This window comes from Lampris incognitus, chromosome 1, assembly GCF_029633865.1.
Source record: "Lampris incognitus isolate fLamInc1 chromosome 1, fLamInc1.hap2, whole genome shotgun sequence".
NCBI classification, from domain to species: Eukaryota; Metazoa; Chordata; class Actinopteri; order Lampriformes; family Lampridae; genus Lampris; species Lampris incognitus.
This window is the reverse complement of record NC_079211.1, coordinates 152,356,469-152,372,395: the sequence shown is the minus strand read 5'-3', so window position 1 is coordinate 152,372,395 and position 15,927 is coordinate 152,356,469. Positions and strand designations below refer to the sequence as shown.

The following is a 15,927-nucleotide window of genomic DNA, read 5'->3' as shown; positions in this document are numbered from 1 at the left end:
CAGTCTGCATGGGCTAGCAGTTAGCTTAGCCTGCCCCGCTTCTGCGTCCTGTCAGACCACCCTTGGTGTTACCTCTTCGGGCACAGCTCTAGGCAGGGCCATGGTCCCTGGGCCCACAGGACGCAGCAGACCAAGCTCCCCCAGCTGATCCAGCTCCAGCTCTTCCAGCCATTAAAGGAAGACAAACTTAGACGCAGATGTGGAGAAAGAAACTGCATGGACGGTACTGAGTGAGGCCGCCGCAAACGTGAATTCGCTCCGCCATCTTCCCACACTGGTACTGGGTGAAGCCGCCGCAAATGTGAATTTGCGCCGCCATCTTCCCACAGCAGAAGCGGAGTGGAAATATAAAATATAAATATAAAAGTATGGGAAGGAATGTACAGAAACAATTAGTCTGTCTTCCATCTTGACCATATCTACAGGAGTGGGAGTGGCTTTCTAGTAGCATATTTAATTCAGTCTGCTAACATACATAACATAGAGGTGGATGGGGCAACGAAGATAACTACGAGCTAGGCGTTGAAAACTGCATTTCTCCACCTGTATTTGATGCACTTTCACTAGCTGTTTTGAAATATTGCTTGTGTTTCCCCCCTTACCTGCAAAAGACTTGTTGCACTTGTGGCATGAGCATTGTCAGCGTCAACTCCAGTGAAGTATGACCAGATTTTGACCGTTTATTTCTCTCTCTGCCATGGTCACTAAGAGCAGGCTCTTTGGGTCTGTTTATTTGTGCGTGTGTGCGTGTGTGTGTGTGTGTGTGTGTGTGAGAGAGAGAGCTGGCCCCGCCCCTTGGCTCGCACATACGACAGGCTCTGAGAGAGAGATCTCTCTTCTGGATAAAAGGACAGGATGTTGTGTTGCTGTAAAGCCCCTTGAGGCGAATTTGTAATTTGTGATATTGGGCTATACAAATAAAATTGACTTGACTTGGATTGGGAATAGCAAAATGCATCATAGACAAATGTCTTAATCTTACCGCAGGTTAGAAACAGGGTTGGTGAGATAAAAGGTGCAAAATAACGTTTAGGTAGCCTAAATAAATAGGAAATTTATTTTCCTCATTTCTCCAATACCGATTGCAGAACCGTTAATGTCGGAGCTTATCAATACTACGGTCTTTAATAATTTAGCACTGGTGCCTGTTTCAGTACCCATCCCTAGTGTTTGGTCTAACTGATTGTGGGTCTTTGTGTCTCTGTAGAGGACTTTGCCCCTGAGGAACTGGAAGTGAGTGTAAGAGAAAACATCCTGCAGGATCTGGAGAGCTTTGTCAGATGGCAGTTTGCCGGTAAAGTAAACCATTATTTATGCTGCAGTTAATTGCCTTTTTATCTTTTTGAATGAAATGAATCATCTGGAATTCCTGGTCTGTGGTATGTCTTTGCTTGCTTTGTATATTCATCACCAAGATGGTAGATAGAGCTATGGTAGTAGAAAATGAAATTGCATGAATGTCATGTCTTTAGGAGGTGAAATATAATTTGGTCATAATGTTCTTAAAAAGTGTCAGTTTTGTCCTGTTGATTTGGACAGTCAAAATTGCAATATTCTTTTTTTGGCAATTCATATATTTTTTATTGCGATCAAAAAGAGAGGCAAGATTGAGATGGTTTGGACATGTGTGGAGGAGAGATGCTGGGTATACTGGGAGAAGGATGCTGAATATGGAGCTGCCAGGGAAGAGGAGAAGAGGAAGGCCAAAGAGGAGGTTTATGGATATGGTGAGGGAGGACATGCAGGTGGCTGGTGTGACAGAGGAAGATGCAGAAGACAGGAAGCGATGGAAACGGATGATCCGCTGTGGCGCCCCCTAATGGGAGCAGCTGAAAGTAGTAGTAGTAGATATTTTTTATTGCAATGTATAAAGTTACTTATGGTGTGTTATCTGGACAGAGGAAGGAAGACAAGGAGACTCGGTGGTGGAATGAGGAAATACAGCAAAGTATACAGAGAAAGAGGTTGGCAAAGAAGTGGGATAGTCAGCGAGATGAAGAAAGTAGACAGGTATACAAGGAGATGCAGCATAAAGTGAAGAGAGAGGTGGTGAAGGCAAAGAAAAAGGCGTATGGTAAGTTGTATGACAGGTTAGACACTAAGGAAGGAGAAAAGGACTTGTACTGATTGGCTAGACAGAGGGATTGAGCTGGGAAGGATGTGCAGCAGGTTAGGATGATCAAGGATAGAGATGGAAATTCGCTGACAAGTGAGGACAGTGTGCTGAGAAGGTGGAAGGAATACTTTGAGGGGCTGATGAATGAAGAAAATAAGAGAGAGAGAGAAGGTTGGATGATGTAGGGATAGTGAATCAGGAAGTGTGGTGGATTAGCAAGGAGGAAGTGAGGGCAGCTATGAAGAGGATGAAGAGTGGAAAGGCAGTTGGTCCTGATGACATACCTGTGGACACATGGAGATGTTTAGGAGAGAGGGCAGTGGAGTTTTTAACTAGATTGTTCAACACAATCTTGGAAAGTGGGAGGATGCCCGAGGAGTGGAGAAGAAGCATACTGGTACCGATTTTCAAGAATAAAGGCGATGTGCAGAACTGTAGCAACTACAGAGGTATAAAGTTGATCAGCCACAGCATGAAAATTTGGGAAAGAGTAATAGAAGCTAGGTTAAGAGGAGAGGTGATGATCAGCGAGCAGCAGTATGGTTTCATGCCACGAAAGAGCACCACAGATGTGATGTTTGCTTTGAGAATGTTGATGGAGAAGTATAGAGAAGGTCAGAAGGAGTTACATTGTGTCTTTGTAGATTTAGAGAAAGCATACGACAGGGTGCCGAGAGAGGAGGTGTGGTATTGTATGAGGAAGTTGGGAGTTGCAGAGAAGTATGTAGGATTGGAGTGGTGCAGGATATGTATGAGGGAAGTGTGACAATAGTGAGGTGTGTGGTTGGAATGACAGATGGGTTAAAGGTGGAGGTGGGATTACATCAAGGATCGGCTCTGAGCCCTTTCTTGTTTGCAATGGTGATGGACAGGTTGACGGACGAGATCAGGCAGGAGTCTCCATGGGCTGTGATGTTCGTGGATGACATTGTGATCTATAGTGAGAGTAGGGTGCAGGTGGAGGAGAGCCTGGAGAGGTGGAGGTATGCACTGGAGAGAAGAGGAACGAAAGTCAGTAGGAGCAGCTGAAAATAGTAGTAGCATAAAGTTGCTTATCACATGTAACCTTTATTTGATATTGTGATCAACAGGAGCTAGCCTGCGCCTGTTCGGATCATCTAGGAATGGCTTTGGCTTCAGACAGAGTGACCTGGATATCTGCATGGTCATGGAGGGGCAGGATACTGCAGATGTAAGAACCTCTTTTCAGTTTGCCTCTTTGTAACGCAGTCATCCATCCACTCTGATAAACTGGACTTCTCTAAAGGGTGCCATCTTGTGCATCACACGAAAACTACCTGTCTTAGTTCCGTTGTACAACAAAACATTAAAACACAATAAATTGCAGAGATGCTAAAAGTATGTCCTTTTGAATTTAGTTGTATTTATTTTTTCAAATATATTTTGAGTTTTGTGGTTTTACACTATATATAATGTTTGCATCATACTGTATAATTGTTGTCTTATCAGTTCACGATTCTCTCGTTCTTAGGATCTAGACTGCATCAGTATCATCGAGAGCCTGGCACGACTGTTGAAGAAACACCCAGGTTAGGAACAACAAAACAGATCATCCTGTTCAGTCAATTTTTTTTCCCAACTGCTGACCTTCATGAGACTTAACATGTCCAGCATTCAACTTCAACTCTCGTCTGCTTCAACCTCTGAACTTCATTTGAGTTCAGAGCTTTAAAGATTTTTAACCTTTGCCCCTTTTCTGTTCTTTGATATTCATTTTAATAAAACCATGAAACATTTTAAAAACTTATTGTTATTTTTTTGAACCAGACCATTATCAGAACCACAGAGAAAAATAAAATCTGAGCTCAGTTAAGTGCTTGGTACTGTCTAGAAATATCATTCAAACCAGCGTTAACTAGGAGACAGTCTTAACTGTTGCTTTCAAAGAATGAATGGTAAGAAATCAGTTCTCAAGATCAAATGAAGAGGCTTTCATGTTTGGACAATGTTGTCCAAACATGCTAACAATAAAAAGTGCAAAATGTCTACTGAAACCCCTCTTCTATGTCTTAATCTCCTACCCCTTAAGGTCTAAGGAACATCCTGCCCATCACTACTGCCAAAGTACCCATTGTCAAGTTCTACCATGTCCGTACAGGCCTGGAAGGAGACATCAGCCTCTACAACACACTGGTAGGGGCTTCAGCACACACACACACACACACACACACACACATACATACATACAAAAACACACCTTTAAGCGTCAGATTACAGTTGTAGAATTAAACGTATAAGGTGAAAGAATGGATCAGTAAGACTGGAGGCTAAAACACATCTGTTTACATGTACTCTGCCAGCTATAATAAAAGAGAACATTAATTTGACGACATGGTTTATAAGCTGGCCAGTCAAACACAACGATAACTCAGAGGCCAGAACTGCATACATCTGAAATATTCAAATATTGAGTTGTGCCTAGTCACTTCTGTATTAAACCAACAGATAGTATAAATTATTAAGAAAGTACAAGATTTCGTGACTTTCTTTGGTCAAACGTGTACACAAGAATGGCAGAAAAGACAGGTGCAGCAAAGAAATGCAAGTCTTGCGGCTGGGTTCTACTGTCAAGTTCTGCTGTCCCCTAGATAGAAGGTTTAAAGGTGTTTATGCTACTTTAAAGGCAAAGTGGAATTGGCAGCCATTGACCTTGTAGAAAATGTTGGCTTGTTGGCTTGGTAGAAAAGTTGAGAGTCGTCTTAACAGTAATTGTCAAAATGTGGTTAAAATCTATTACTACTATCGACTGCTCCCATTAGGGGTCACCACACCAGATCATCTATTTCCATCTCTTTCAGTCCTCTGCATCTTCCTCTGTCACACCAGCCACCTGCATGTCCTCCCTCACCACATCCATAAACCTCCTCTTTGGCCTTCCTCTTTTCCTCTTCTCGGGCAGCTCCATATTCAGCATCCTTCTCCCAATATACCCAGCATCTCTCCTCCACACATGTCCAAACCATCTCCATCTTGCTCTCTTGCTTTGTCTCCAAACCGTCCAACCTGAGCTGTCCCTCTAATATACTCGTTCATAATCCTGTCCTTCTTCATCACTCCCAGCAAAAATCTTAGCATCTTCAACTTTGCCACCTCCAGCTCCACCTCCTGTCTTTTCATCAGTGCCACTGTCTCCAAACCATATGATAATATAATAATAATAATAATAATAATAATGATTTTATTTATATAGCACCTTTCTAAAACAATGTTACAAAGTGCTTCACATACAAGATAGCTGGTCTCACAACCATCTTGTAAACCTTCCCTTTAACTCTTGCTGGTACCCTTCTGCCGCGCACCACTCCTGACACTCTTCTCCACCCACTCCACCCTGCCTGCACTCTCTTCTTCACCTCTCTTCTGCACTCCCCGTTACTTTGGACAGTTGACCCCAAGTATTTAAACTTATATGCCTTTGTCACCTCCACTCCTTGCATCCTCAACATTCCACGGTCCTCCCTCTTATCACGCATATGTATTAAGTCTTGCTTCTACCGGCTTTCATTCCTTTTCTCTCCAGTGCATACCTCCACCTCTCCAAGCTCTCCTCAACCTGCTCCCTACTCTCACCACAGAACACAATGTCATCCATGAATATCATAGTCCACGGAGACTCCTTCCTGATCTCGTCCGTCAACCTGTCCATCACCATTGCAAACAAGACAGGGCTCAGAGCCGATCCTTGATGTAATCCCACCTCCACCTTGAACCCATCTGTCATTCCAACCACACACCTCATCACTGTCACACTGCCCTCATACATATCCTGCACCACTCCTACATGCTTCTATGCCACTTCCAACTTCCTCATATAATACCACACCTCTTCTCTCAGCACCCTGTCGTATGCTTTCTCTAAATCCACAAGACACAATGTAACTCCTTCTGACCTTCTCTATACTTGTCCATCAATATTCTCAAAGCAAACATCACATCTGTGGTGCTCTTTCATGGCATGAAACCATACTGCTGCTCGCTGATCATCACCTCTCCTCTTAACCTAGCTTCTATTACTCTTTCCCATATCTTCATGCTGTGGCTGATCAACTTTACACCTCTGTAGTTGCTACAGTTCTGCAAATCACCCTTGTTCCTGAAAATCGGTACCAGTATGCTTCTTCTCCTCTCCTCGGGCATCTTCTCACTTTTCAAGATTGTGTTAAACAATCTAGTTAAAAAACCCACTGCCATCTCTCCTAAACATCTCCATGCCTCCACAGGTATGTCATCAGGACCAACTGCCTTTCCACTCTTTATCCTCTTCATATCTGCCCACACTTCCTCCTTGCTAATCCACTGCACTTCCTGATTCCCTAACCCCACACCATCCAACCTTCTCTCTCTCGCTTATTTTCTTCATTCATCAGCCCCTCAAAGTACTCCTTCCACCTTCTCAACACACTCCCCTCACTTGTCAGCACATTTCCATCTCTATCCTTGATTGCCCTAACCTGCTGCACATCTTTCCCAGCTTGGTCCCTCTGTCTAGCCAATCAGTACAAGTCCTTTTCTCCTTCCTTGGTATCTAACCTCTCATACAACTCACCATACGCCTTTTCCTTTGCCACCTCTGTCTTTGCTTTATGCTGCGTCTCCTTGTACTTCTGGCTACTTTCTTCATCTCTCTGACTATCCCACTTCTTCTTTGCCAATCTCTTCGTTTGTATACTTTGCTGTACTTCCTCATTCCACCACCGAGTCTCCTTGTCTTCCTTCCTTTGTCCAGATGATACACCGAGTACCTTCCTAGCTGTCTCCCTCACTATTTCTGCAATGTTTGCCCAGCCATCCAGCAACTCTTCACTACCACCCAGTACCTGTCTTAACTCCTCCGTGATCATCTACTCAACAGTCCACCTTCTTCAACTTCCACCATTTAATCCTTGGCTCTGCCTTCACTCTCTTCCTCTTCTTGGTCTCCAAAGTCATCCTACAGACCACCATCTGATGCTGCTTAGCTACATTCACCCCTGTCACCACCTTGCAGTCTCCAATCCCTTTCAGATCGCACCTCCTGCATAAGATATAGTCCACCTGTGTGCACTTTCCTCCACTGTTATACGTCACCCTGTGTTCATTCCTCCTTTTTTTTTTATTTCCTCCCTTTTTCTCCCCAATTTACTTTTCCAATTACCCTATTTTCTGAGCTGTCCCGGTCACTGCTCCACCCCCTCTGCCGATCCAGGGAGGGCTGCAGACTACCACATGCCTCCTCCCACACATGTGGAGACGCTAGCCGCTTCTTTGCACCTGACAGTGAGGAGTTTCACCAGGGGGACATGGCATGTGGGAAGATCACGCTCTTCCCTCCAGTTCCCCCTCACCTCCGAACAGGCACCCCGACCAACCAGATGAGGCGCTAGTGCAGCGACCAGGACACATACCCACATCCGGCTTCCCACCTGCAGACACAGCCAATTGTGTCTGTAGGGACCAAGCCAGAGGTAACACGGGGATTCGAACCGGCAATCCCTGTGTAGGTAGCCAATGGAATAGACCACCACACCACCCAGACTCCTTCCTCTTCTTGAAATATGTTTTCATCACTGCCATTTCCATCCTTTTCACAAAATCCACCACCATCTGTCCCTCCACATTCCTCTCCTTGACACCAACCATACCTGCCCATCACCTCACCACCTATGTTCTCTTCACCAACATGCCCATTGAAGTCCGTTCCAATCACCACTCTCTCCTACTTTGGTACACTGTCCACCGGTATCCAACTCACTTCAAAATTCTTCTTTCTCTTCCATTTCACACCCAACTTGTGTGGCATATGCACTGATAACATTCATCAATACACCTTCGATTTCCAGCTTCATGCTCATCACTCCGTCTGACAATCTCTTCACCTCCAACACACTTTTGACATATTCATTCCTTCATTCATCTTCAGCCACTTCTCCGGGGTAGGGTCATGGTGGCAGCAAGCTAAGTAGGGCACTCCAGAGGTTCTCCCCCCAGCCCCCTCCAGCTCCTCCTGGGGGGTCCCAAGGTATTCCCAGCCCAGACTGGACATGTAGTCCCTCCAGCGAGTTCTGGGTCTCCCCAAGGTCTCCTCCCAGTTGGATGTGCCCGGAAAACCTCCAAAGGAAGGCACCAAGGAGGCATCTTAATCAGATGCCCGAACCATCTCAACTGGCTCCTTTCGACGCAAGCAGCAGCTCTACTCCGAGCGCCCTCTGGATGTCCGAGCTCCTCACCCTATCTCTAAGACTGTGCCCAGACACCCTACGGAGGAAACTCATTTGAGCCACTTGTATCCGCGATATCACCCTTTTGGTCGCTACCCAAAGCTCTTGACCATAAGTGAGGGTTGGAACGAAGATTGACTGGTAAATTGAGAGCTTTACCTTCCAGCTCAGCTCCCTCTTCACCACAGCGGTCCGGTACAACGTCCGCATTACTGCTGATGCTGCACCAATCCGCCTGTCAATCTCCCGCTCCATCCTACCCTCGTGAACAAGACCCCGAGATACTTTAACTCCTTCACTTGAGGCAACAACTCATCCCCAACCCGGAGGGAGCAATCCATAATTTTTCGGTAGAGAACCATGGCCACAGACTTGGAGGTTCTGACTCTCATCCCGGCCATTTCACACTCAGCTACAAACTGCCCCAGTGCGTGCTGGAGGTCGCGTTCTGATGAAGCCAACAAAACCACATCATCTGCAAAGGGCAGAGATGCCATTCTGAGGTTCCCAAAACGGACACACGCCTCACCCTGGCTGCACCTTGGGATCCTGTCCATGAATATCACAAACAGAATTGGAAACAAGGGACAACTTTGGCGGAGTCTGACACCCACTGAAAACCTGTTTGACTTTGTGCCGAGAATGCGGACACAGCTCTCACTTTGGTTATACAAGGACCAGATGGCTTGTAGCAACTGCCCCGGTACCCCATACTCCCGCAGTACCCCCCCACAGAGTGCCCCAGGGTACATGGTCATAAGCTTTTTCCAAGTCCACAAAACACATGTACACTGGCTGGTCAAACTCCCATGCCACCCTCAGCACTTCCGCAAGGGTAAAGAGTTGGTCCGTTGTTCCACGGCCAGGGCGAAATCCACATTGTTCTTCCTGGATCCAAGATTCAACAATCAGTTGGAGCCTTCTTTCCAGCACCCTAGAGTAGACTTTCCCAGGGAGGCCGAGCAATGTGATGCCCCAATAATTGGAGTGGAATGTCACCTCTCTGGCAGGGAAGTAGCCTGAGCCTGAAGTGGAGCGGTACCAACTAGATATAGTTGGGCTCACCTCCACACATAGCATGGGCTCTGATACCAAATTCCTGGAAAGGGGCTGGACTCATTACTGTTGACATATTCTTCCTTCAGAATTACCCCTACCCCATTTCTCCTCCTATCCACACCATGGTAGAAGAGTTTGAACCCACCTCCGATGCTCCTGGCCTTACTTTCCTTCCACCTGGTCTCTTGTACACACAGTATATCTACCTCTCTTCTGTCCATCATATCAGCCAGCTCTCTCCCTTTACCCGTCTTAGTGCCAACACGACTCTCACCTCCACACTCCTACCCTTCCTCCTCTCCTGCTGCCTCTGGACATGCCTTCCTCCTCTCCTTGTCCATCGCCCAACAGTAGCATAGTTTCCACCGACACCCTGCTGGCCAACAATACTGGTGGCGGTCATTGGTAACCCGAGCCGCGACCAATCTGGTATGGAAATCCACATATTTGATTTGGCAAAGGTTTTATGCTGGATGCCCTTCCTGACACAACCCTCCCTATTTTCCAGGCTTGGGACCAGCACTAAGAATGCACTGACTTGTGCATCCTCGGTGGCTTGGCTCAAATGAGTTGACCATTAACAGATTTGTTGAACATTTTGAATTTAGGGTAGGTGGCCCAGTGGTTAGCACTGTTGCCTCACAGCAAGAAGGTCCTGGGTTCGAATCCCGGCGTTGTCCAACTTTGGGGGTCATCCCAGGTCGTTTTCTGTGTGGAGTTTACATGTTCTCCTTGTGTCTGCGGTGGGTTTTCTGCGGGTTCTCTGGTTTCCCCCATCATCAGAAAGACATGCGTGTTAGGGTTAGTACTCCTGTCCATGTCGCTGACTGAGGCATGGCAAGAAGAACTGGAGTTGGTCCCCGGATGCTGCACGGCTGCCCACTGCTCCTAACTACACAGCTTGGATGGGTTAAATGCAGAGCGAAATTTCCCATGGGGATCAATAAAGTATTAAAAAAACAACCCATCCGACTGCTCCCCTGGGCATGCCTATAAACGCACTCTTAGTATTTGAATACACAGGCACAATATATGTTGCAGGTCATTTGCCAACTTGCTGTCTGTACAGTCTGACCCTTTTTGATTTCAGGCCCTACACAACACACACCTGCTAGCATCGTATGCCTTAATCGACAAGAGAGTCAAGCTCCTTTGCTACGTCATGAAGGTTTTTGCCAAGGTGAGCCTGTTAGACAAAATATATCCAGAAGCCTTTGTCTGCTGTGCACATAATACACACACATCTGCAATGTCTTATTGTTCACTTGTCCCAATTCCAGATGTGTGACATTGGGGATGCGTCCCGTGGCAGCCTCTCTTCTTATGCCTACACCCTCATGGTCCTTTTCTTCCTCCAGCAAAGAAACCCGCCAGTTATCCCTGTGCTGCAGGAGGTAACACACTTTCAAACCTAAGAAGCCAATCACTAAGTCTGGATCAGCCAGCAGTTGTTAACACAGAAACATTTTCTTCTTCTATGGGTTGTGTTTGTTGGCTGCTGCAGATTTATGATGGAGAGAAGAAGCCAGAGATTCTGGTGGATGGATGGAATGTCTACTTCTTTGATGATCTGAAAGCTCTGGTGAGCCTAATTATTAATATTACAGTTTCTTTTTTGTGTAATTTTACAACCTAGGTGTGGTTCCTACATTTTGCTAACTAAAAAACTGTCTGATATATTTGTATGTTACACGTTGTTTTAAAAGTTTGCTTTAGCGAGTGTCTTTATGCATGCTCAATAATCCAGGTAAGAAAATTAAAGAAAGTTGCATCAGTCCATCTGGACACAACGTTTATTGACAGATATGTTTCATCATCATCTAAGTGACCTCTTCAGTCTAAACTGACTCCAGGTATCCCCACCCTTATAAACAATACAGTTGCATCACGACAGAAACCAACTATCAGTTTCATATGCAAACATGGGCGTGACCATTAACTAGAGTTACAGTAGCCCTGTGTACTAGTCACAGAGGATTTTGGAAGGATGAGGATGTGCACATCCTTGATATGGAGGAACACTGGTTTGAATGGAGAGTCAAGAGGCCATCTATGTGAAAAGGGAACGGCCATCCTTTAACCAAGGGAGGGCCTAAGAGTACATCTGTCACCATCTTACAATGCTGTGATTGCAAACATTCCCAAATCCTCAGCCATCAACTGACTTCTTTTTAAATTTGGATGCACACAGGAGCCCTGTATTTTGAGAGCAGAGAGCTTGAGATGGAATGTACAGTTTAAGGAGATCAGACAGGTATGTTCGGGTAAGCCCATTTAGGATTTTATAAGTCAGCAGAAGCACCTTGAAGTCTGATCTAACATGGACAGGAAGCCAATGAAGGGAGGCAAGAATAGGTATAATATGGTTACATTTTCTAGTTTTAGTTAGGATTCTAGCTGCAGCATTCTGAACCATCTGAAGACTTTTAGTAATAGCATGTGGCAGACCTGAAAACAGAACATTCCAGAAATCACGTCTAGATGAAACAAATGCATGTATTAGAGTCTCTGTGTCAGCCACGGACAGGAAAGACCGAATTTTAGCTATGTTACATAAGTGAAAAAAGGCAGTCTTGATGAGTTGTTTAATGTGCTTATCAAAGGAAAGGTTGGGAACAAACATAACACCAAGATTTTTGGCTGCTTCACTTTATGAAACCACAGAGTTGTCGATTGTTATGTTATTTGATCAAATTGGTGTCTGTGTCTAGCAGGGCCAAAGACCAGCATCTCGGTTTTATCTGAATTTAAAAGCAGGAAATTGGGGGCGTCCTGGTTAGCATAGCAGTCTATTGCGTTGCTTACCAACACAGGGATCGCCTGTTTGAATCCCTGCATTACCTCCGGATTGGTCGGGCGTCCCTACAGACACAATTGGCCTTGTCTGCGGGTGGGAAGCCGGATGTGGGTATGTGTCCTGGTCACTTCATTAGCACCTCCTCTGGTCGGTCGGGGCGCTTATTCATGGTGGAGGGGGAACTGGGGGGAATAACGTGATCCTCCCACGTGCTACATCCCCCTGACAAAACGTCTTACTGTTAGATGAAAAGAAGCGGCTGGCAACTCCACATGTATCGGAGGAGGCATGTGGTAGTCTGCAGCCCTCCCCGGATTGCCAGAGGGGGTGGAGCAGTGACTGGGACGGCTTGGAAGAGTAGGGTAATTGGCCAAGTACAATTGGGGAGAAATAATTGGGGGAAATAAAAATAAATAGATAGATAGATAAATAAATAAAAGGAAATTTAGTGAAGTCCAATTTTTCACAGCAGCCAAGCAGGTATCTATATTAGTCATTTGAGTGCAATCATCAGCCCATGTAGGCACATACAGCTGAGTATTATCCACATAGCAATAGAAATTTATTCCATGGCGTCCGGGTAGTGTAGCGGTCTATTCCATTGCCTACCAACCCAGGATCGCCAGGTCGAATCCCCGTGTTACCTCCGGCTTGGTCGGGTGTCCCTCCAGACACAATTGGCCATGGGAAGTCAGATGTGGGTATTTGTCCTGGTCGCGACACTAGCGCCTCCTCTGGTCTGTCAGGGTGCTCTCCGGATCGGCAGAGAGGGGGCGGAGCAGCGACCGGGACAGCTCGGGTAATTGGTCAGATGCAATTGGGGAGAAAAGGGGGGAAAATTGAAAAAAAAAGTATTCCATGACTACGTATAATTTGGCCAAGAGGTGAAATGTTAAGAGAGAAATCTGGAGGGCCAAGAACTGAGCCCTGAGGTATGCCATATTTAACATCAGAGAATTTCGATGTAATGTTATTGTAGTAGACACACTGTGTTCTTCCAGATAAGTAGGACTTAAGCCAAGAGAGTGCTAAGCCAGAGACACCAAAATTACAATTTACTCTGTCTAATAGTATACAGTGATTAATGGTGTCAAAGGCTGCACTGAGGTCCAGCAGTAGAAGTACAGAGTGGACTCAGAGTCCACAGCAAGTAGAATATGATGTACCACTCTGGTCAGAGCAGTTTCAGTGGAGTGACAGGCCCTGAAAGCCGACTGAAAAGGTTCATATAGATAATTTCCTTTTATATGGGTTGAAAGTTGTTGATACACAACCATCTCTAGTATTTTAGAAAAGAATGGAAGATTAAAGACTGGTCAATAATTATTAAGAGACCTGGATTGAGGTACGGTTTCTTAAGTAGAGGTTTGACCACAGCTGTCTTAAAACTGCTGGGAACAGTGCCAGTAGTAAGTGATAAATTAGGTCCCAGGAAAGGCTAGAGGTCTTTAAAAAGTGTTATTGGTAAAGAGTCAACTAAACACCATCTCCCAGGACCTAAGGTGGGCATCCAACATAGACACAATCATCAAAAAGGTCCAGCAGAGGATGTACTTTCTCCACCAGCTCAACAAGTTCAACCTGCCTCAGGAACTGTTGATTCAGTTCTATACTGCAATAATCCAGCCTGTCTTCTGCACATCCATCGCTGTCTGGTTTGGTTCGGCCACCAAACAAGACAGGGACAGACTAGCTCGGACATCTGGAGGAAGCTTGGAGTAGAGCCGCTGCTCCTTCGCATCGAAAGGAGCCAGTTGAGATGGTTCGGGCATCTAATTAGGATGCCTCCTGGACGCCTTCCTTTGGAGGTTTACCGAGCACGGCCAACTGGGAGGAGATCCCGGGGTAGACCCAGAACTCGCTGGAGGGACTACGTGTCCAATCTGGCCTGGGAACGCCTTGGAATCTCCCAGGAGGAGCTGGGGGGGGGGGGGGGTTGCTGGGGAGAGGGACGTCTGGAGTGCCCTACTTAGCTTGCTGCCACCGCAACTGACCCCAGAAAAGCGGCTGAAGATGAGATGAAACCTACATGGCCAATAAACATGATTCTGATTCTGACAAGTGGTTGGTTTGGAAACTGACACGAGCTTAGTCAACGCATGAAGAGATTAGTCTCAAAAGCTGTAATAACAGGGACTAACAGAGATGCATAGTATAGACATGAATTTGGTAAGACACGATCTGCAGGATAGCTGGAGTTGAACTAATTTTTTTTATATCAACCTTATTGCAGAAAAAGTCTAGAAACTCATGGGCTTTGGATGTTGAGCAGCTAATAGACTGCTGCTTTTTAGTAAATTTAGCAACAGTGTCAAGGATAAATCTGGGTAAGTTTATTAGAATTGATTAAGAAATAGAGATACGATGCTTTTGCAGCAGATAAAGCACGCTTGTATTTCAATATACAGTCATGCAAAGATAGGTAAAAAAGCTTCAAATTTTACATTCACCTTTTACATTCCAGTCTCCTGCAGGCTCGCTGAAGAGCTTGTGTCTTGTCATTAAGTCAGGGTGTAGGCCTCTGTAGTCGCTTAGCTCGGGTAGTGAGAGACGCAACTGCATCAAGGAGACTAGAGAGGGCCACATTTAAGTTACTAGTGAAATTTTCAACAGAGTCGTCACTACAGTGAAAGGAGCCAAGACTTCAGGCAGCTGCTGGCCAAATGCAGCTACAGTGGAGGGACCAGTGTGGCGAGTGTCAATTACATCTGTGCCAACATTAGCTGAACAGGCCAAAGATGCTTCAAATTGGATGAGAAAATTATCTGACACAGCAGATGTGGTTGGCAAGACCTTCAGATCAGAAACAGCTATCCGTTTAGATAAAACCAAATAAAGGGCGTTACCACTGCAATGACGTCAACTCTTGAACAAACTGAGCAAACCCAAAAGTATCAGCAAGTGCCAGAAAGGCTTTAATAATAATAATAATGGTTTACATTTATATAGCGCTTTATCTTGATACCCAAAGCGCTTCACAGTGAAGAGGGGAAACTCACCTCAACCTCCACCAATGTGTAGCCCCTCCTGGGTGATGCACGGCAGCCATTTTGCACCAGAACTTTCACCCCACATCAACTTGAGGTGGAGAGGGAAGAATCATTGAGCCAATTACATGGGGGATGATTAGGTGCCCAGATGGAGAGAGCCAGGTTGGGAATGTTACCAGGACTCCAGGGAACCCCCTACTCTTTGCAGTAAGTGCCATGGGATCATTTATTACCACAGTGAGTCAGGGCCTCAGTTTAACGTCTCATCTGAAGAACAGCATCTCCTACAGCACTGTCTACGTCACTGCCTTGGTGCTTTTTTTGGCATTGTTTTTTATTAGGACCAGAGGGAAGACTGCCTCCTACTGGCCCACCAACACCACTTCCAGCAGCAACTCGGTTTTCCCGGGAGGTCTTCCATCCAATTACTAGCCAAACCCACACCTGCTTAGCTTCCATCATTCGGCAGAACCAAGGGTACATCTTGATATGGCTGCTGGCTTTACTTAGAGGATCAGTAGCCTTATTCAGATGAATATTGAAATCACCAAGCATTAGAATATCATCAGAATGAGTAACAAGACCTGAGATAAATTCTCCAAATTCTTTAAAGAAATAGTTAGTAAGAGCCAGGAAGTCGATAGAGAATCACAATGTGGACTGAGCTGAGTCTGTTCATGGCTGAGGGAGATGGACTTAGAATAAAAACCTCAAAAGATTTGAATTTAGACGTAAGTTTAGAAGTTA

The 15,927-nt window shown here is 45.5% G+C and overlaps 1 protein-coding gene across 1 annotated transcript in view; it reads left to right on the top strand.

Annotated features, from left to right (window-relative positions):
* Window positions 1–15,927, top strand: part of tut7 (terminal uridylyl transferase 7) — a 43,353-nt gene that overhangs the window by 16,851 nt on the left and 10,575 nt on the right. Inside the window, exons 15-21 of the mRNA XM_056286136.1 lie at window positions 1,208–1,294; window positions 3,208–3,308; window positions 3,609–3,666; window positions 4,167–4,270; window positions 10,484–10,573; window positions 10,674–10,787; window positions 10,898–10,975. Of these exons, the coding sequence (XP_056142111.1) occupies window positions 1,208–1,294; window positions 3,208–3,308; window positions 3,609–3,666; window positions 4,167–4,270; window positions 10,484–10,573; window positions 10,674–10,787; window positions 10,898–10,975 (632 nt within the window). The remainder of the gene's footprint in view (window positions 1–1,207; window positions 1,295–3,207; window positions 3,309–3,608; window positions 3,667–4,166; window positions 4,271–10,483; window positions 10,574–10,673; window positions 10,788–10,897; window positions 10,976–15,927) is intronic.